The 23487-nt window shown below is 38.0% G+C and overlaps 1 protein-coding gene across 1 annotated transcript; it reads right to left on the reverse strand.

Annotated features, from left to right (window-relative positions):
- Positions 1-551: 551 nt before the first annotated feature.
- On the reverse strand, positions 552-19564 carry prlra (prolactin receptor a). The gene is made up of 9 exons (XM_018749214.2): positions 19409-19564; positions 8137-8234; positions 7505-7637; positions 5956-6125; positions 5346-5509; positions 4767-4908; positions 3126-3222; positions 2206-2275; positions 552-1800 (listed from the first exon to the last, which is right to left on the reverse strand). The coding sequence occupies exons 2-9, from the start codon at positions 8204-8206 to the stop codon at positions 871-873; spliced, it is 1776 nt and encodes a 591-aa protein (XP_018604730.1). The 5' UTR covers positions 8207-8234; positions 19409-19564; the 3' UTR covers positions 552-870.
- Positions 19565-23487: the final 3923 nt, after the last annotated feature.

The raw sequence follows: 23487 nt of genomic DNA on the forward strand, positions 1-23487 counted from the left end.
AGAACAGAATATAATGAGAAAAGTTTTTGTTTTGTTTTTTCTTTACCATTCAAATTTTGGAATATGACATTTGAACAGTGTACTGTGTATTTTGTCTTAATTTCTTCATTGTTGTAATTGTGAGAGTTTGATATAGTTATATATTTAAATATGAAAGTATTTAATTTTTTGTAAAGGATATTTTATTGGATGTAGATGTATGTACAGTACATATTTTGGCTTAACTTAGTAACTTATTGATGAGTGCAATAACATTGTATCGCTCAGATTTTTACTACTGTACATATATTCACTTGATCCTCAAAAGAATAAGAATTACTGTATAAATGTGTGAGTACTGTTATTTAATTAAAAAAACACACTTTGAATATTGTATTACGCACTAAAATCTTTGTGAAGTCTCCAAATAATATAAAATCTTATGTTTCTTAAACTATTGTGCTTGTGGAAAGTTTGGTGTTTTACATTATTTGTGAATAGTAGGTTGTCACTCATTTTAACCAATTGTAATTTGTATGTATAGAGTGCATAAAATAATAGAAATATATGCTTAAAAAAATACAGAAAAGGTGCTACGGACAGTGTAGAAATGAAAGCATTCTGTGTATTTGGGTGTAGATTGTAATTAAATCCATATGCCATTATTTTTAGTTACAGTATTTGTGATACTGTCTTCCTAAAAAGAAAAAGCTGCAATAGAAAATAAATTTCCAATTCAAAGCAGCTAAAGAAAAGTCTCCATATGTTTTCTGAAACAGAAACCTTCTTAACCTGTTTGCACATGAGGTTCTCATACTGCTATGAAGCAGTGTTGGGCAAACAGAGTTTACCAGAACAGCAGTGCAATCTCCCAAATGAGCACTATGTTCGTTAGTAGGATAACATGGTGGCTGTATCCACATAGCCATTGGGAGCCAGATGTGTTTCCTGAACCCTGGGCACCTGCAGATGGTCTGCTGGCTTTCCAGGTTGCTGCTGTGTGCAGCTCCGTACTGGTGCCTCTCTTTCCTGGCAGTCACTGTGACATTGGCCAGACGTGTCCCTCTGAAGCAGGAAAACATTGTCACTGACCACCCTATTGACCCTGCTGTAATCATGTCCTGTGCACGCCGCATGGAAGAGGTCTGGACCTTCTTGCCCGATGGGCTTCAAGATCAGCGTGTTCTCTTGGTTGACGTGCTGAACCTCCACATACTCCAGTGACTTGGATGCCGGAAAAGTGGCCTCTTTTAGTGCAATGCCTTTAATGTTGAATTCGCTGTAAGCCTGGGCATATCGATAGCCAGATGGGGGCTTCTTGTGGTAGATGTCTGCAGGGCTTTCCCAGTAGTCCTGCTGGTGTGTGGAAGCAAAGTGGTTGCTGGATATATGGCATTGCCTGGGCATCTCTGGAATACTGTGGTAGCATGGATTCTGGTCATAGTGATAGGAAGAGCAGATAGTGGGCCATGTTTTGGTCTTCACATTTGTAGATTCTGGGGTATTGCTGTCATTTTTCATTACTAGATCTCTACTAGCCTCACTGTCTTTCACTTGTGGCATCATGGTCTGGTCCTCCTTGGGCTCAACACACTTTTCCATTAGCAGTGTATGGCTGTCACAACTGCCCCGCCCAGAGTCAGTGTCTGAAGAACTCTTTGATTTAAACAGACTCTCCTGCAGGTCCTTTCTATCCAGCATTAACACTTGTTCCTTGTTATCATACACTTCCAGGTACTCCACAAGCAGATCATCATAGTATGATGTAGGTGGGTAGCCCTGGATAACCAGTGCACTGAAGACCGCCTCCGATTTCCCACTCTGTGGACCACAGTGTTCAAAAAAATATGACACAAATATGAACCATAAATGTATGTCTCAGATTACTTGCTATAGTAGTAGTTGTGATTTTAGTTATTATTCATACTGTCAGCAATTACAGCACAAATCACCAGTCCTTTAAGCAGAACAATGTAATACACACATGTTAGCTGAAGCCACTTGTCCTGAGTGGGGTCGCAGCAAGCTGGAGCCTAACCCAGCAACACAGGGTACAAGGCTGGAGGGGGAGGGGACACACCCAGGATGGGACACCAGTCCATCGCAAGGCACCCCAAGCAGGACTCGAACCCCAGACCCACCAGAGAGCAGGCAAGGGCCAAACCCACTGCACCACCATACCCCTTACAATGCAATACAATGAATTATAATATATAAGAATTTTACCTTAAGCAGTTGTGTATCAAATCCTTTGATTTTTGGTCCAGGCACAGGGGGCAGGAGAAAATGTTTCACACTGGAACCACAGGAAAAGGATTTGAAATAATTGCGATACATACATATTAACCATTCTTTCCATATGTCTTTTCATACAGTATATCACACATGTAGTTGATATCATATCTATTTTAGGAGTTGAAAACCAAACCTTTACTGAGACAAAACCAATGAATCAGTGCCTTATTCTTCAATGCACTTCTATTCTTCAATGATGTCAGCAACTCTGGTTATCACATGTTGCAGGGGTATGTTGGATTTTGTTGTAGATTATTTCTTTTCAGTCACATTAAATCAAAGTTTTTGTAAATTTTACATGTGCACCTATCCTAGTAAAATATGTTCAGCAGAATAAATTGCCATTTTTAAATCTTTTAAACAGCCTACTAAGTAAATAAGATTCAAATCAAAGTTATGCTGAGTGGGTTAGATCAGAACTCTACTGTTTATTTTTGTTACAGTAAATCAGTATTAACTTAGAATTAATTCCACACTAGATATAAAAATACAGGATGTTTTGTTTTCATTTTATAACTGAATATTTCAAATATATCATGTGTATACTAAAGCATTGCTCAAGTACAATTGTAATAGGTAATTACATTGTTATAGGTTTAATGTAGTTTGAATTATGAGCTGCATTCTTTCAGGTCAACTTCTCGGCTAAGGCTGAGTGATTAACAGCTCAGTTGGCGTGAAATGCAACATACCTTGTGGCATGGGAGGACCATAGTTGCTGACTGCTGTAAAGTATTAATATGCATAAACTGAACGAAAGCAATTAATTTATGATGACTATCAAAAATCCTTAGGATTTAAGTCCTTAATGAGTTAACTTTCCAGTGTAAAGTGCATGTCCCATGTGATACCTGTTTCTGTTAATGTGCATAGTCCATATAAAGACAAAGAAAATGAATGTTGAGAAAACGGCAATCAGGATCCAAATCGATCTCTCTCTAGAAATGTCTGAAAAAGAAGAAAAAAATGTTTGTACACCAATATAAACCTATAATACTGAATTACTGAGCTTGCTACATATAAGCTTTAAATATAGGATTCCAAAATTGATTTATTAAGTTTAAAAAACTGCACTGATGCTAAACATTAATATAAATGGGGAAACTATATAATGTACTCCAGAGCCACAAAAAGATCAGCTTTTGTTCCATCAAACATAGAAAGTTACCATCTTATCTTTAAAACACTTAAAAAACCTAATTTAAAACTAAGTCCAGAATGTCAGAACTACTCTGAACTAATACTCAAAACTAATCCAGGCTTAACACTCAGATGTTAAATACTTATAAGTAACACATTTCCGTGCCCCCTTTTTTCTCTGTCCCTTTCCCTCTCTTATCACCCCCCCCCCCCCCCCCCCCCCCCCCCCCTTTTTTTTTTTTTGTTCTATTACATTGTTCTTTGGGCATTGTGCTTGAAAAGCAACTAGTGCTGGTGCCTCCCAGCTCCTGAGCTGCTTGTGTAAACCGAACTCAGTCTCTGTTTACATGTTCCCCATGTGTGCATGGGTTTCCTCCAGGGGATCTTGTTTCCTACCACAGTCTGAAAACATGTTGCATGTGAACTGTGACTGTAAATTGCCTTTATTGTGTTTCCAGTAGAGTGTGTGTGTGATCATCCAGGGTTTAGCCTGCTTCATGCCCTATGCTTCTGTGACAGGCACCAGACCATCATGACCTTGCGCTAAGTGGGTATTGGTAATAGATAGATTCTGTTGTTCTTTTATCGTAATGGATGAATTCAATAGTTCTTTTATTGTTGTTTATTTTCGTTGTAATTTTTAAAATGCTGATATTTACTGTAAAATTTGGAGTTGTAACAATACATCTTCTTTATTGTGAAGTGAGTTCTAGAAATCATTATAGCAATACCTACATCTCCATCGCATCTCTGTTGTCTCTTAGTCGTGTGCCTGCTTGCAAGCGTTTCTGAGAAACGCTTGCAAGCAGGCACATGACTGGGAGACAACAGAGATACGATGGAGATGCTTTGCCCCCGGTAGGGGGCCTCTCACCTTGTGTTGAGCTCAGTGCCCTCAAGGCTCGTATTTTAAATTTAAATTTCCGTTCTGGTAAAGCATTTCTTGTAATTAAGTAGCACCTACCATGTCCAAAATGTTTGTTACACAAGAGTATCCTGTACCAGGGTTTCCTGAGGCAAGATCAACTGGGTAGTTACATATGGTTGTGAACCGAAGAAGTAACTTTAATTTTATTACATGGAGTCATCCTAGTTAGACACAAATTATGTACCTTTACAAGAGCTGCAGTTAATTATATTCACTTAAAATGACTAATTATAAGCTTCTGATTTTCACTCTCCAATACCAATTACTGCAGAGGATGCAAATTTGAAGTGGATGTGCATCCTTCTGTGCATGTGTCTATTTGCAGACAAATTTTCAACATAGATACAGGTGTGTCTTTTCCCACTGTTAAAATGGAAAAACAATACATCCTTGCTCAGAGATCAAAAACCTTAAATGAGCTTACAGTCAGGGACTTTCACGTAAGTTGTGGCACTCCATTCACTCCAGAAGCCATGGTCAGGCTTACAGCGAACCTGTACCATGTAGACCTCGCCGGAGTGAAGGCTGAAGATGTTAAACTGCTTCTGCTGTCCAGCAAAGTGCTCCTTGAAAAGAGGTCAGTTAGAAATCATAAACACCAAGAGGTCATTTCCACTGCTGGTAATTTTTTTATGGATAGTTAAAGATGTTACTGATGAGCCACTTGAAACATTTCTCGGTAGTTCACTAACATTGCCGTGAGAGTTAATAATTTATAAAATATCTTAGTCAGGTGTTGTTTTGTTTTCAGGCCTGATGTGTAGTGTTCTATTCTGTGGTTAAAACTCCAGATTAACCACACAGACTTTGACCACTGAGATAAATGATTAATTACAGTTTTGTTCTAGAAATTTAAACTAGGAAAGAACATTGCCGTATTCAGCAAGATCCTGTTTCTTACGAGTCCACAGTGTGAAGTCGTTTAGCATGTGGTGATCTGGGAATGGAAAATCCATCCTATTTATAGTACTGCTTGACCAGCAGCAGAACATGGCCCACGCACCTCCCACTCCTCTTCTTTTTCCAGCTTTACGCGGAGTTGGTAGATGAGCGTGATCCATCCAGAGCGTGTGTCCGCCATGCGCGGAGGTTCCCACCTTACCACCAGGAATGGATTGTCTTCATCTTCCAAAACCACAGTCAAGTTCTCTGGTGTGTGGGGCTGGACTGTAAAAAGAGGCAACACCAGTTCATTACTTGAGACTTGCAGGGAATCTGGCTTTAGCCTGATATGCAAATCTTTTTATTATTTTGCTGTTTTATTTATAGCACAAAAATCAGCATTAAATAGCAAGTTTTAATGGTCAACAGTTTAATTATAATTAGGGGTTATACATATTTTGCAATTTTTCAAGTTACAATTATGAAAACAGAAGGCTCAAGAGGTGTTTAAAGTATAGTTCAACCATTACCCTTCACATACACATGGGAAATAATCATAGTTAAAGGCTGGTGGAACAATGATTGCAGTGTTTGTTCTGTCTTTATTGGATACATGTAACTAATTCATATTCTGTTGCAATACATATTATACCAGTTACCTTCTGCATAACAAAGATGGAGATTAACACTGGTGCAGAATCGAAAGAACAGAGGATGAATGGGAGGCTCACCAATGTACACAACATCCACGTCCACAGGGTCTGAGAAGTTGCTCCCTAGTGCATTGGTTGCCACCACAGTGATGTTGTAATTCACCCAAATTGAAGTGTCATTCTTGCTGAAAAAACAGGAGTTCCTTCCTGCAGTGTGGTAGTCTGGACACTCATAGACGGTATCAGAACTGTATGGGAAGAACAAACTCATTCACATTCAGCCTAATGCCAGACCAACACTGTAACCACTAGACAGCATTGCTGTGCTGTAAAACAGAAAAGGTGCTTATTTTTTCACTGGAAACAAGTACTACTGACTGTATCAGTTCAGTTTTTGTGAAGGCTAATGATATGCATTATATTTTACAAGAATTATTTTAATGGTAAGTAAGAATAATAAAGGAGGAAAGAAGCAAGACTGTAATTTGTAATAGTACTAATGTACTGTTTTATATGTAAAATTAGCTGAAATTCTGTTCTTCACTTTTAAAAACACTAAATAAAATGCGGGTGGGGGGGGTGCATAAATATTATTTACAGCCAACCGTATTATCCAGACAAACAAATCACTGATTTGAGCAAGTAGGTCACACAGTCAAGCTCATTTGTGCTCAGATACCTTGAAATGCTTTACATGTTTACTCTTCTTTGTATGTGAAAATGTCTCGTGAATTGTATTTGTGCATTGGATTATTACAGTATTGTATTTGAACAGCACCAACTAAAACATGAACTAAATTTACTGCCCAAGATAAGACAGAATTTACTGCCCAAGAAGACAAATACAACTTATCCAACTTGAACACAGAAATTCTCTAACTTCCCCTTCGGCGTTTACGAGAAGTACGTCTTTGTAATGAATTCATTTAGAATGACAAGATTAATAAAATGCAATATAATGAAATTACTCTCTGACCATAAGGAAAGCTGGCAGTGTAATGGTTAGAGCTACTGCCTTTAGATCCCCACCTCTGGCTGTAGTACCCTTGAATAATGTACTAACTGTAAATTGCTCCAGTAAAAAAAAAAACATTACCCAGCTGCATAAGTAAATAATTGTAAGCTTGTAATAACTGTAACCTTAACATTATAAGTTGGAGAAAAGCCGCAGCTAAATGAATAAATGTGTAAGTAAATAAAGTACGTTATGTTCTATGCTGGGCTCAGTGACTTGGGAAAAAACATTGAAATTATAGTTACAAGTTTTCCATTTACTAGACAACATTTTTATTTTAAATAATCAATAATCATTACTCATGATAAATGTTAAACACACACACACACACATTTTCAGAACCGCTTGTCCCATACGGGGTCGCGGGGAACCGGAGCCAACCCGGTAACACAGGGCGTAAGGCCGGAGGGGGAGGGGACACACCCAGGACGGGACACCAGTCCGTCGCAAGGCACCCCAAGCGGGACTCGAACCCCAGACCCACCGGAGAGCAGGACTGTGGTCCAACCCACTGCGCCACCGCAAAATGTTAAACATTTACACTTTTTCTATATGACCTCCCAATAGTATGATCTATTTGACATTTAATTCAAATAGGCTTTTTGTACTGACTTCTCTTTGCGGTAGAAGAGCGAGTAGTTGGTGGGCAGGCCACCATCTGAGCCTGGCTCCCACCAACAGGTGAAGGTCTCTTTCTCAGGAGATCGGCAGCTGGTGAGGCGAGGTTTCCCCGGTGGAGACAAACCTACAACACGAGAAATGGCAGGGGGAAGTCATGAGCACACATCATGGGTTATAACATGTATAACATGTCAGTAACTAAGAGTTTGCCATTACAACTATTGCATTTGAAGTGATACAATAAAATTGTTTTGTTACTTTGTTTATACTAGGGATTGCATTTTTTTTCTGTTCTAGAATGAGAAGAAATATATAAAAAATACTATGCATAATTGTTTTGGTAAACATCAGTGGTTTAACAAAACAGATAAAAATGGTAAAACAAAGTTAAGGCACTCTTAAAGTGTGGTAGGGCTGTGCTTAGTTGTGTTCAGCCCATGAAAGAGGATGTCAATAAGTTTCCTCATCTTTTAAAAAGTCCAGTGACTGCACAGCTTAACTCATCACCTGTAGTGAAAAGAGCATTATGCAGTTACTACTGTTTGAGAATAATAATTTAATAATTTCCCTTGTGGGATCAATAAAGTATATCTATCTATCTATCTAATAAACTCTGTACTCACCGTCACTGTCCAGTACTGCAGAGATGAGCAGTGACAGTATCAGCGAGGCTCCACTATCTCTCGACATCATGTCGACGTCCTTCTAGGCACAGGCAGAGCTTTTGGAAACAAAGTGGAAAGAAATTATGAGGCGCTGTGAGCTCATAAGACGTCTCCACTGAGCAGATGTGTGAAGACGAGCCTTGGCGACTCCCTTTCTTTCTAATGTAAAAAGGGGTTTTAACTCAACATGCTTGCAAATTGTGTGAACTCACAACAGCATAATATGCCAAGCTAAGGAAAAATAGGTAAAAACACAAACATAAAGTACTTCACTCCATGTTTACATTTCTGTCTTGTTTTTCCAATGTTTATTTACAATCTCCTGTAACCCATATTGACATTTAATTGCACATTACAGCTGTGGCACAACAAAACGATTGGAAAACGCTACCCGTTCTAATAAAATATCAAATCTATCACATACACTGAATCAATGAGTAATGCACAAAATGCTTACGTAAGCAAGGAATAAACTTTATGATTTATACCACTGAGAAGCTGCACCTGATTATGTTTAAAGATTACATCACTGCATTACCTAGCAACCACAATATAAAAATATTAAAATTTAAATCTTTTAACAACTCAACCTGTTAGCATAATGTTCTCTGACAGTGTATAATATTGTATACTTTTCACAGTGCCCAAAACAAAATTTACACTGTATGTTGCAATGTGTGCGCTAAGATTTCAAAGAAGAGTAATTTTTTTCTGCAATTTGACAGAAAGACTTTAGATGTAAATTCAAATGTATGGGATGGTACTTGGCCTCAAATGATAGCCTTTCTGACAAAACCATAAAAGAAATGTGTATAAATTATATGTAAGAAATTTGTAAGGTACTAATTAAACTGGGACTTTATGACTAATACACATCCATCCGTCTGTCTGTCTGTGCATCCATACATCCAATATTATTAACCGGTTATCCGAACCTTGGATATAGTACCAATGCACATGTTTATAAGTGACAGGTAACTGAGCTGCAAAATATCCAATATTCAAAAATGATATTTCTCCAGCAGGCAACAGATTTGTTTCAGCTATGAACTGAAATAAATTCTAATCAGTTGTGATATATTCTCTATTGTGCTCATTGTCACATTTAAATATGGTTGCGATTATTCACTTTATTTTTCTACTTATTCAGCTGTTAATATTTACTTTTCTACTTATTTATATGTTTGGATACCTTATGTGTTTATGTACATATGGGTGGCACAGCGAGTAGCACTGCTGGCTCACAGTGCCTGGGTGGTGTGAGAAGAGATGGGTTCCATCCCTGCTTAGTCTGTGTGGAGTTTGCATGTTCTTCCCGTGTCTGAGTGGGTTTCCTCTGGGTGCTCTGGTTTCCTCCCACAGTCCAAAGATATGCTGTTCAGGTTCACCCATAGTGTGTGAGTGACAGAGAGAGTATGTTACACTGATGTATGGATGAGTGACCCAGTGTAAGTAGTGTATCTAGCAGTGTAAGTCACCGCGGTGAATAAGGTGTGTGAGCTGATAACACTGGAGTTCGTTAGAAGTCGCTTTGGAGAAAAGAGTCTGCTAAATAAATGTACATATGTGTTGTGTATGTTGTACATTTTTATGCTGCTGCAACTGAAGTGAATTTCCTTCTGGGGATTAATAAAGTTTCATTAATTATTTCTTTCATTCATTCCAGCTAATTATACAGTAACAAAACTCATGTCCTCTGATGCGTAACAAGGAAAGACTTGATTTCTGCAGTAGTCTTCTATAAAGTGATTTGTTTTAGTGATTCCTGATTTTATTGAGAGCCTAACAGTTTGCGAGTCCAACACGATAAAGGAGTCATGTATATGACGACTGACACAACAAAACAATTTTGTGTTGTTACTTGGTTCAAGGTGTCATTCTCATACCTTGAAATTTGTTTGTTCTTTTTCCCATCTTTTGTTATAGGTTGTAAATTGTTGACATCTTTAATTTTGTCAGTGTTGTAATATGACTTTTTATGGTAGCAAATGTTACAGTACTGCGAAAACAGAAGTTTCATTTACTTTTTTTAGTCTTATATTAATCTTTGCCTTCATAAACCAGTATGATGAGTCTACTTGAACCACTTCCACTGAGTGTGTGTTGTGCATAGGCTATACGACAAATAAATAATGTAATACATTACTTTTCTGGCAGCAACAATTAAGCATAATACTGCAATATTTTCCTTCTTATTGACCACTGTGAAAATTTTATTACCAGCACAGCCCTAAGTGCTCCTGACCAAAGTAGAAATCTATTATCAGTGATATATAGCAATGCATTTTTTATCCTGCCTGAAAAAGACAATGTTATCCAAAGGATGTGGACGATCACAATTTTAATTCATTGCACCATCATTTTAACAGTTTGTTTGCATGTATGTTTTCAGCTAAATGACCTTTGACAGAAATGACAGAACAATTATTTTCTGCTGCTATTTTTTCTTTTTTTAAAAAATTATTTTGTAAAGTTTAAAGGTCTTATTAATTAGCTTGTTTCTCAATGTTCAATGTCTAGAATTTTGAAGTAATGCCTGGACTGACACGTTCATGTAGTTCTTAGGCAGGCCTGTGCAGGTACACATGTGAGCATTCTCAATAATATATAGTACAATGTTCCTTCAATATGTTTTCATAACTTTTTTCCTTCAAGGTTAAGCTCCACTGTTCACTCAGATAAAACATATCGACTGTTTTGTTCTAATACACAGCAGAACGCACCGAAACACAGTGACGTGTGGCTGTGACAAGCTTCTGCTGAACAGAAGGAGTCAGGTGTCATGCACCTGAAGGCACCTGTTGCAAGGAGGCCTCACCTTCAATATGTTTCAGCAACAAAAGATGTCTGACGGTCAGCACTTTTTACAGCATCATGGAACAAAAGCGGCATGATTGTTGATGCCTGAACTGCAGGTGTAACAGTCAAATAACTGTCAAATTATTTAATGTTGCATGGAGAACCATGTCCACAATCCATAAAGCATATGCTGACAGTGGAAAACTTCAGAAAAGAGAAACAGGGTGTCCAAACTGAAGCTCATTCCCATAGACACTGAGTAGCATAGCTGCTGAGAACAAGAACAGTGGTCTTCGTCTCCTCATTTACCCTTTCTTAACAAATATTGTAGCTAAACAGCTTCCCAAAGTTGGTGCTGTCCTTTTGTAACCACTTGTAGTCAGCAGCGATGCACTTAAAGGTCCTGTCGTGCACATAAATATATGGCTTTATGTATGGAGAAAACAAAAGGATGCCTTCAACCCAAATTGCGAGTGTCGAATGTGCTGGACCTCTGATGGTACATCTCCTTCAAGTTCCTGGGTTTGATGATAACCTTGAACTGCACGGTCATGCTGTAAAATGGTCAAGTAATGTGAAATCATTTAAGTCAAGTAGGTCTATTTTTCGGTGTAGACATTATTTTCTCAAGATATTCTCACATACCATGATGACAATGACCCTGAAACCACCAATAACATAATGGCACAATTTAATGGCACTAATATAAACAACAAATCAGTTATCATATGGAGATCAAAGATATCATGAGACTGATGAGATATCATAAAACTAATGGGAAGTTTAAATCTGCTCACTGGATTTTTATATTATCACATTAACTGGAAAAGGCTTTTAAAAAGCTCTGGTGACCTGATGAACTGGGAGGAATATCAGCATTATTACTGTGTTCACATGTATTTTTTTCCATCAAAGCCATGCGTTGGTTGGGGCTTTAACTCCCTGGCAGCTGTTTTATGCATTTGAATTTATCTCCTATGAAACTGCTGCATTCTTGTGCAAGTTGATTTTTTTGTATTTTACCCCCTTTTCCCCAGCTTCCCACGTTTTAACATTCCTTTTGAAACATCATCAACAGAGTTTCCCAGTTGTAACCGTTGCCCTGGAAGTGCTAGGATACAACAAGGGGGAAGAGGAACCCAACCTCCTCATCTACGCAGGGGGGCACAGGATAGTTTGTGTCCATGTGGTCTTGTTGCCACAGAGTCAATAAGGAACAGAGATGAGTCTAACCTGGGTTCCTACAAGAATTTACCAATGTACTACTGGGTACTGAAGTCTCACTGACTTAAGAAAGGAACAGAGTTCATGACTGAAAGGCAATGAATTTATACAAACACTTATATAAACATGTTGTCATTGAACTTTCATTATGTTAATGATGCAGTAAAATTCACAATATTATAATATATACATTCAGGGTACCAAGGTATTAATAGTGAATTAATTGCTGCAGTCAGGCTCACTTTAATAAATATATGTGGATTAACTTTTTTTCATTTTTTCATTCTGAGATGTATGTCGCTTTAGAGAAAAGCGTCCACTAAATGAATAAATGTAAATGTCATATGGGTTGGTTGTTAAGATGTAAACACTATATGCTGATTTTGCAAAAGAGATCAGACTTCACAAACTGGTGTAAAAATATTAAAAAAAAAAAAAAAACTTCAGACAGGCAGAACTGTCACTCATATATACACAGTTCTACCAAAGATTAAAATAGCTTTTAGAAAAAGTTCCAGCTGGTTTACACACATCTGATTGCGTAAGGGATTATTTTATAATAACACACAGGGTCTTTTGAGAGTGCATTTTATGCATGTTTGCATTTTTAATTTACAGATGGGATACTTTTATGTTTGCCCTTAGTAGTGAAGCTTATCATATTTAAATGTTAATAAAAAAACCCCCATGAAATACTGGCAATTTATATCTTGTGAAATCACTGATACTTATTTTGACCATCAGCTGGGAGCAAGACTTTATCTGGGAAAGCAAGAAATGGAAGTAGTAAATCATGATAACATAATTTAACAACACGGTACAGCATTTTTTCTTCTGAGCAATTTTTCAAAATCTGTTAATTCAGTACTGTATGAAAAGCATGCAGTTCCATGCATTCCATCTAGCAGCTTGATAACTTAAACTTCTTTACCACTCTATATAAATACATATATATATAGTGGGGGGGAAAAAAAATTGATGAATGAATAAAAGAGGACTTATAATTTTAGAAATTTTACAGAACTAACTTTATAATGTTTGTATTAGAAGTGTATAATATATATATATATATATATATATATACACACACACACACACACACACACACACACACACACACACACACATACATAGTGTTTCTACTTATAATTTCCCAAGCTTCAACAATTCTTCTGCATCATATGCAGTGCACTCATTTATTATAAATTTTATTCTTTAAAATGGTTCAGATAAGCATTTTTTGTGGTCCTTTCAGTTCAAGAGAAAATGTTCCACAGTTATGAAATGGAATGCATAAGGAATGGACTGTTGTCATTGTTGGAAGAATAAATTAAGCTTGCACTGAATTTCCCAACAACTGTAAAACAATTGTAAAATAGAACCTTCACTGGTCATGGTCAACATTTTTGCTTCATTCAATCATCTCCTTCAACCTATTAGCAGTAATTCCAAGAGGGTTGCTATAGTACTTATCTATAAGCACTTTCCTAAGCTTTTACTGCATAAGTACTTTAATTGAAGTACTTAAGGTTGAGCACTTAAAAACTGAAATGAAATAATTTTAGAAACACTGACGTGCAAGTGTTTACTATATAATTCTATGAATTTTTTTCAATTCTGTCAAATTTTAAAAAATAAGATATTTTGTATGAAAATTTCAAAGCCAAGATGATTTTTAAACATTTTGCCAGAGGAATTTTATATTGTTTTTACCGGAGAATGTCGCACGAAAAGGTAGCACGAATTGTTGCAGTATCCACACAGGTCTTCTGCAATACTGTTCTCCAGTCACAAAACAGTGGCCGTATGACTGTTTGGTATCGACTCTGTGGTGCTTTGACATCAAAAGTGTTGTTGTGATCTGATAATTGGCATTAGGGCCAGGGCTAAAGATTGCTGTATATAGCCACCTTATATAATGCCGCTTAGTTAAGCCGATAAGCCGGGAAAGTGCATGACCAACGAGGAAGGATTGTGGATGGAGGACCAAATCAACCCAACCCCTATATACTGAACTAAGATGAATGTATGTCCTATCTGGTTCTCTCTTCTAGGGCTATTCTGCTGCTTTAACCTAACCAGAGTTTTCCTGTCCTACATCAAATATGGATTTCAGTTTTTCCAGCAATGAAAATAATGTTTTGATCATTAAATGTAGTGAATGTAAATACAAAGACAACTGCTGCCAAAGTGTGCGTTGGTACTGTAGATACTTGCAGACTTTAACACTCATCTTTACCTTTCTTAATCTTTCAACTGGAGAAGTCAGTAGGAGCAGATAATGGGTTGATCATGCATGTTTTAAAACTTTCTTAGGTTTAAGAGCTAATTTTGTGTCATTTTCCTTCTTGCTCCATAAAATTTCTTGTAACTTTAGTGACAATGATGAGAGAAAAGACTATCCATATATTTGTTGCATATTTAAAAAACAGAAGTTACTATAAGTAGCAATTTTACAGTTTTAAAGAAATATTTAAAAATTACAGACCTCAAGGAAATTATTGTAATTCATTCATGTTTAGGTTTAATGTGGACTGTTGGTTCCATCATGAAACCAAATCTGAATCTGTTAACAAGTATTTTGTTAACAAATAAGTCATATGAACACAGCTTTCAACACATTGTCATTCTATATATATAAGTATTTTTATATTTAAGGGACTGTGATCTCCCTCTCTGCATCTGAATAGCCAGTGAGGACAACATTGATTTACTAGCAAATGAGAATCGTCCACTGGCCAACAAAACAAACTTTTTGAACAGTTAAACATTACTCAACTAATTTCAGGAGGTGTGAGATCAGGTATAGAATGGCAGATTGAGGTGACAGAGTGCTGTAATATGATCCAAGGTTGGTTCCAGCTGGTGCTCTGAGACAGTCAGTACATCGCTTACTGCTCCCATGATGAAAGATTAAGGGTATTACATTATTAAGGCACCATGGTCTGGTTCCTTATGGATATTCAATAGCAAAGGCAGGTGTTGCAAGCTGAGAAAATGTGGCTGGTTTTCACCTCTGACGCTGGTTTAGTTTCAGGATAGCATTGCAAAGCGTAAAAAAACAAACAATTACAGAGAAATGAATCAATTATCTAAAGACTTTTATTGAGTGATAATCTGCACTGTGCATCTCTTGATACAGATGACCTCTAAGAACATACATGTAAATTTATGCTTTTACCACCATTCACATCTCATGTAAATTCACTGGAAATATTGCTGCCTTACATCACTACGACCCCATTACCCTCATTTAATGAGACCATTTTCATGCATAGTACTGAGTACATACTCCCTTTGCATCCTGAACTTAAAAGCACATTGCAATAAAATGAGAAATCAAATGAAAAAAAAAATGTCCTCTTTGAAAACCCCAAGAAGAACAAAGTGAATAACATTGCCATTGTCTTCCTCCTTTATGCCACAACAGAATGTTGGCTGTCATGTTTACAGCTGAATAAAAGAATAAATTTTCTTGACTGGCTTATCTAGTATCATCAACTTTTTTTTCTGAATTTCACAGGGAAATCTATACAGAAAAAAACTTATAATTAAACAGACATAAAATGAACACAGCTATTATCCAGTTATGTTTGTATTTCTTCACATGAAATTAAAATAAATTATCAGTAATGTATAATAAGAATAGTATTAGTATCGTCTCCTAAAATTTGTAGTTTTCATGCGATATTCTGCTAAACGGGAGTTAGTCACAATAATGTCACATCCAAGCAAATCAGACTGAAATCTAAAAACAAATGTTTGAAAAGAGGATTTTTTTTTTTTTTTTTTTTTAACTATCCCCTCCAATCAACCAAACCAGGTCAGACCAGTTTTATACAAAAGCACTACAAGCCTATAAATCACTTGGGTCCCACGTCAGCTGTTCATAGTATCTCCACCACATCTTGACTGCTGTTTCCTGTGTGTGATGATGTCCTATGTGTAACCAAGCAACGTCTCAGTACAACATCCTAGAAATACACAGCACTATCTAGAAATTTATAGCAACTGACCTAACATTTATTAGTCTAAGTTTGTTTTATTTAAGAAGGTTCAACTCAATAACAGCTTTGGTTGTGTAACTTGCTGAGGACAGCACATAAAACAGACTTATTAGCAGTGATTATCGCTGATGTATTTACTCATATCTGCTGGAGAGTTCAACTTTAACAATTCTGGGAGTCAGTTTAGACTGAAGGGTGAAGTCTTGCTTAAAAAAAGTATAAACCCATAAAGTAAATATGCAAATACTTAATTTCAGAAATATTCATCCTGGCACAATAAATCTTAACATTAAAGCATACAGTTTGTGTACCATGAAGAATTAACATTGCCATTATATTATTCCCTCTTTTACAAAGTGGTGCAGTATTTGTAAAAACAGCTGTTTTACTTCATACTGTTTAACTACAACTTTACCAGGGATTAAAAAAGTGTCAGAACATCGGCGATTTAGAAAAGAAAATTTTAGATCGCAATAACTAATAATTAAACATTGCAGAACATAACTTGTACATCAGAAGAGATGGTCAAAATCTAACCAGTTACAATTTAAAATGTAATTTTTGAACCATATTGTATTTTGGGTAACGATATAATAAAGGAAACTTCATATCAGCTTACAATATCAGCTAAAATTTGGAAGGCATGAGGAAATAGGTTTTCAAAAAAATTCACTAAATCAGGCTACTTTTCACTCAAGTTCTGAGAAGCTGCAATGCTTATGATTTCTAAGTACTGCTGTAGTGTTCAACTCACGACTATACTCACATGATTTTGTTCTGTTCAAAGGTCATGACAAGGTTAAAATGATGACAATATATTACAACAACTTTTTTTAACCAAATGAGGGAAATAATTTTATTGTGAACTAAAAATAATATTTGTCTTTTTTCCACTGAGGCTCAAAAATTTAGTTCCAAGCACATGTGAGCTTATTCTAACACTGATGAGGAAAAAAAGAACAAGTGTCCATCCAGACCTACAGTATTTCTTGTGGAAGCATGACATTTTCTTGACACATAACAGCACAATTTATTCTTGAATTTTATAGAGTTATTCAGTGAACACTTAAGACATTCATTTAGCTGACACATTTCTCCAAAGTGACTCACAATGACTTGCCCACATATACAGGCAGCAGGACATTTCTTAGTAGAAGTAATTCAAGGTAACTATATTGCTCAGGGGTACTACAGCAAGAGGTGGGATTCAAACCGGGGTCCTTCACTTGCGAGGTAGTAGCACTAATCACTACACTACCTACCTGCCGCCGCTGAACATGAAATACAGTGCATGACTAAGGCAACCCTTTGTAAAACACTTCAGTGTTCTTTGCCATTTTAAAGGTCTATAGGAACAATACAAAAACATCTCAGGGTGAAATCACAGTAAGTACAGACCAACTTTCTTTTCAAATATTGAAAAAGCTTACAAAAGATATGACTGGCTGCATTCATCAGCACATCAAATAAGCACTGTGTCATGAAGTTAAAACTTATATTACTGAAAGGTAGATGCAACGTGTCTTTTTTTGCGTGGCAATGTTCCTCTGCACAGCATGACAAGCAAGACAGGAATATGGCGTGGACCTCAGCAGAGTATTAAATCTTGCCACAAGGAAAAATAAACATTAAGTTCCTGATTAAAAAAAAAAACTGTGCCATATTTGTTGAAAATTCTATCGGAGGCACATGGCTACGTTAAAATGAAAGCGGTAAAATGTGCAGAGCCACTCCTGCTCCTATCTAAGAATGGCTTGGCCTACCTAACGGAGGCTGCAAAGAAATAAAGCCTAGTGAGTAAATCCTATTACATAATGTACAACTTCCACCTGCCTGTACTAATTAGACTTCTTAGCCCTTGGTTTTTGGAGGATGGACACTCTCTGTGTGTCCTCCCTACATGTTTGTGTATGTACCGAGTGTTTTACATACTTACCAATGAACCCGCTGACATATTATTGGACCCTTTTCAGACAGGACATGTCAGTACAGGAAATGTTTCCTTCTGCCCAGTGATGAATTAAAAACTGACTGATTCATCATGTGTCGCTGACTTGATATGAAGCATTTCTCAGAAACAAAATATAAAACACTTCTTACACCGGGGAAATAATAGCAGAAGCACATTTTGTATGGCCTAATAATAGAGGAAAGGCAGAATTTACACACACAGTTCCTGAGCAAGTCGAGTCGCGCGACCCCATCTTCACACAGGGGAACTTCACCGGCAAGAAGAAATGTGAAAACTGCAGCGACACTGCAAACCAGAACTTGGTGTTTTAGTTCAGGGCTAATTTTCAGTTTTTTCTTTTTTTTGTTTGTTTTTTTTTTTTTTAAATTTATTTTATTTTTATTTTATTTTCTACTTCTTCTTGCCATCAGGTGATAGGTCAGTGTAAAAGGTGAGCCATTTCAGACGGGTTTTCCGCGATTATTATTATTAATTAATGTCGTCTCAACTTGATTTTTTTAAATTTCAAGCAGGAACAAGAAGAGGCTGGCAGACAATGAATATGGAACACGAATAAGTAGGTCGCCTGGAAAACTTTAAAATTCCCCGTATTACATAATGCTCTCATTTTGGGAAGAAATCAAAGGTTTACACCTTACTTTTATTAAAGCTTTCCCTAGCAGAACACAACACCGTCCAAACTTAAGCGTGCAACTTTTCATAGACCGGGCTTATGCTCGAAAATCATGTTGAAATTGCCTGTCCTTCACAAAAATTCCTGATTATATTTGCTTCGGATAATCCTGGAAAATATGTACAAAAATAACAAGCGGATTACCAGAGTATGATATAGACAAGCCAGGGATTACCGCCGGCAACGGAAAAAAAACGTACAACAAAAAATGTGGAAAAAGTACTGGCTTTAGTTAAAGTACAGTGAGTGAGTGAGGTAAAGTGACAACAACGTCTGTCTCGCGACAACCAAAAGCGCGTGGTGTAATACTAGGATATTTCTTTTGAAGCAAGCGAGAGAATCTAGTGACCTTAGTTAGTTAGGGTGACTATCCAATCATTCTTGCTTCACACTTTTTTAATTCACGCGATATAAACGTGCATTTGCCAAGGGATATTAGGAAGTATGAATATGAAATCGGGACAGACGCCAGCTCGCGGGAGGTGCGTGGCGCGAGGCTGAGCCTGAGGCAGTGAGTGAGTGAGTGAGTGAGCTCGCGCCGCCGCTCTCTCCTACCTTCGCGTGCGCAGTGATGTCGCGACAGGCGCTCGTGTTGTTCAGAGGACCGCCATCCCCGCGCGAGGGCCGGCGGCGCCACGCTGCACCTCTACAGCCGCTCGACTCGAACTACCAGCTGCTCCACGGACCAGGCAAGCACTGGCAGCGGACCGCTCTGCGCTCGCCGCCCGAACCGCTCCCAGGACGGGAGGAGCGGAGTGGGTCGAGTCCAGCCACGCCCCTCCGCACGGCGCCCCGCCCCTCTACGCGAGGCCCCGCCCCATCTCGCTTCCGCGCTCCACGGCTCGGCTCCGCTGTTGCCACCCTGCTGTATCACCAGACCGCTGAGCGGGGGAAGTGTGGTTGGGTGGCCACTTACTGTTTTTGGACATATACACTTAGCAGCAATAACACATTAAGTTTCAATAAGGCAAGTCACATTATTTGGTTTGCCATTTTCCCTACTGCACTGTAAATGTCTTCAGCACTAAGCACCCGGAACACCTGTCCGTAATTCCTCATCGCTGGCAGCTGTCCAGCAGGTGGCATAGTGGTTAGGGCTGCCATCATGTCATCTGAGGGTTCCCGATTTGAATCACACTGGTGTGTTCTTGAGCCAGGTACATAACCTGAACTGCCCCAGTAACCACACCCTACTTTATAAATGGGTATACCATTGTCACGTTGATTATATAACACTGTAAGTTGGACAAAGGCGTGAGCTAAACACTGAGGAATAATAATACTTGACCAGGTTCTTGTTGAAAATAAGGTGAGATTTAGCTTTTAATTTCAAAGGTAATAATTACTATAGATTTATTTTAATAAATTGTTATTTATTACACACACTGTGTGAAAATGCTTGTGTCACGCGAAACATAGGGGCCTAGGAAGGCTGGACCCAAGTGCAGCGTCGTTCGTCCGGAGACGAGGGATGAGGCGAGTTCTTGGTGTCAGGGATAGACGAAGGGTCGGTCGATCGGCGGTCAGGGTCAGAGCGAAGATCCGTGGGCGAGGTCAGGGAACTTAGCGAAGGGTCGGTTGAATGACGAACAGGACAGGAACGAGGATCCGTGGACGTGGTCGGGAAACAAAGCGAAGAGTCAGGAACTGGAGGACATGAACGAAGAGTCACGAGAAAGGGCAGTTGTCCCTGATAAGATTCCGCAACGGTCTGGGTGTTGGAGTGTCTTTTAAAGGGTAGGTGCTAAACTGGAGTCAGGTGCTGTTGATTGAGTCGTGGGCGTGGACGTGACAGTTTGTCCCGAGTGGGGTCGTGGTGAACCGGAGCCTAACCTGGGAACACAGGGCTGGAGGGAGAGGAGACAGCACCAGGGACAGGACGCCAGTCCATCACAAGGCACCCCCAAGCAGGACTCAAACCCCCGACTCACCACAGAGCAGGACCCGGCCAAGCCCGCTTTGCCACCGCATCCCCTTTATTATTTATTGTATTATTATAATATTACAAAAAAAGTGTGTCATATCAGCCGTTCACACTTTGTAAATACAAGACATAACTTATTCCATTGTATAGCTTCAGATTAATGTAACAATGAATGTGAAAAATGTATCACGCTGTTTTATCTCGAGTTATGACAGTCCTCCTTTAAGAACGAGACCAAGGTTGCATACACAACTGCGTGAAATTTGATGACCGCCCTGTTGCAAGCAAGGCCTCTGTACTTTTTGTGCTACAAACTATTAATTTATACTATAATACTTCCTGGTTATAGTGGCCAAATTATCTGTCACAAGAAAATTGAAATTGAGCCATGAACAAGGGAAACTGATGTGCCAACTAAATATGGCTCATTAGAATTTTTTTGTAAGTCTGCTTCAGAAATATTTCTTAACAGAAATAATATTTTCGATGCTTTTATTTTTTTCTTTTTGCTTTTTTGGCCATTTACCTTTCACATTTTTGTGCATTGGCATTCCTCCCTGGTGCTTAAGATAAGATAAGCAAGGGCCGATAAAATAATGAAAACACCATTATATTTCGGTCAAATAACTGAAGAAAAGTAGTTTCACCTTTCAGAAAAGCCTACGTTCTTCTTGAAACTAGTACATTTTCGCAGTATCCAAAGTTATTGAAAGAGCCTAGATATTATTTTTCAATATTTAACACTTGAATTTACCTAGGAGTGTTTCGGGGAATACGAAAACTTTCTGAGGAAGCTTTTTCAAGCACAGAGTGCACCAAGTAACATAAAATTAATTCTTTTTTCTTGACTTTTATGTGGCCATGCAGAATATTAATCAAAGTTTCCCGCATGATGAATTCTCACGGCAAATACAGATTCAATACTGTGTTTAAAACTACGGCTTTCTCAAAGCGGAACCCCGTCTCAATGTGGGAAAACAAGTAAAAGTACAGTCATCAGACCATATTGCTTTTCCATTGTTCAGGATTGCCCTTTTACGTATGTTATTCCAGTGTGTGATTTATGCATCGTCCTTGGGTACAAGTAATTTACAAATGGTAGCTCTGTCCCAAATACTGCAGTGCGCAGTTTTTCTGAGACTGGTAATTTTCGAGCCCATTGTTTTTTGTGGTTTTTGGTGACCATCCTGTCCATCCTGTTCATCTGTCCCTGTCGGTGACCTTCAACCTGCGATCACTCTTTCCCAGGGTCGTTCTTCCCAGATTGGAATGTGCTGTCATGATTTTCAGCACTGTTTAGCTTGCAGCCTTAGGTACTTCTACAGTTTTTTTGATCGACCAGTTCATAATTGGGCCGATGGCTCTTTTGTTAGCTGTGTCATTTTAACAAACAAAATGACATAGCTAATGCATATTGATAACTGTTAATGCACATTGATAATGAGTGTTGAAACGATTATCGCAGGAAGATACCTACCTTTGGAGCTGTTATTTAGCTACTTCAGCATTCAGATTCCTTTCTGTTTTGTTGTTGTCAAATCCCTGTGGTAAAATCCAGCAAAATTCCACTGAGTTGTGAAATAACTGAAATTATATATTATTATTATATAAAGCTTGCCCTATGTTGCTGAAGATCTTTCTTTGACCATACAATAAATAAAATAAATATCGAAATTAGTAACAAAAACAGTAATAAATACAGAAGCAATTAATGTTTTGTAGTTTGCCTACTTTGAAAAAAGCTAGAAGGTCACTCTTAGGACACATACAGAAAAAAAAAAAAACAGGTGAAAAGGCACCAGACTAGATTACAGTGCAACAGAAGTGCAAGAGTGGATTTAATTTGTGGTTAAAATTTTAATAAACTGAACTGCAAATCTCTGAGCTTGAAATGTGGAGCAAAGAATATTACAATAAGTTAAGGGTTAGTTTTTATGCTGAAACTTTCAACATGTGCGTCAGTGTCTTATTAAAACCTCTACAGCTGTAATAATTCCTGGTATGGTGCAGCCAGGGTACAAGAACTCAAGGACTCTCAGCTGGAGTAAATAACTCTGCAAAACAAAAGTATTAAATGTCTCTCAGACTACCCAGTACATTTAATGCAAGTTCATTAATGGGGTTTCTAAATGTACTTGGTTTTTGGAAATTGCACGCTTTCATTTAAATGGATACAAAAAAACTGATTGTGAAAAATTGCATGTAAGCTCATGAGTGAAAACTATCGTCACTGTAAATGCTGCAACGTGCAAAAATTTCCGTCCACCCGACATACTTGAAACGCTTGAGTTTGTTACAACTAGTAAACATGAGTTTGTTATTAGGAGTTACCATGGGACCAGGATGACACCTTATTACTTTCCAACATGATCACTTTTAGTATGCCATTGAGTGACAAAGGTTAAGAAATGGCTAATGTGTCACAAGTCGTTTTGCCAAACGGGACCCATCTTGAGAAAACAGGCACATTTTACATCCTTAAAAGGCAAGTGGCTGGAAGTTCACACATTTATGGATGAGTAGACTTAACAACAACACAAGAGTGAAGAAGTGAAGAAGTACACTCTTCAGTGCACATCTTCAGAATCCTTTTCTGCTGATTATGGTCAAAGGTAAACTTTGTAGAGTTGGTCATCATAGGTGAACTGAATGGAAGAAATGCAGAAGTCACAGGATATCTCTGTACGGTTACGGGTTGTCCATACTAAGC

Source organism: Scleropages formosus, chromosome 6, assembly GCF_900964775.1.
Source record: "Scleropages formosus chromosome 6, fSclFor1.1, whole genome shotgun sequence".
Classification (NCBI taxonomy): domain Eukaryota; kingdom Metazoa; phylum Chordata; class Actinopteri; order Osteoglossiformes; family Osteoglossidae; genus Scleropages; species Scleropages formosus.

What these genes read in the sequence shown, in the direction of transcription:
- prlra (XM_018749214.2), bottom strand. Translation starts at nt 8,206, where the DNA reads ATGATGTCGAGAGATAGTGGAGCCTCGCTGATACTGTCACTGCTCATC. An exon ending in ATGCACATTAACAGAAACAG is followed by an intron (nt 2,276 to 3,125) that starts GTATCACATGGG and finishes CTGTGGTTCCAG; the next exon opens with TGTGAAACATTTTCTCCTGC. An exon ending in TTGATACACAACTGCTTAAG is followed by an intron (nt 1,801 to 2,205) that starts GTAAAATTCTTA and finishes TGTGGTCCACAG; the next exon opens with AGTGGGAAATCGGAGGCGGT.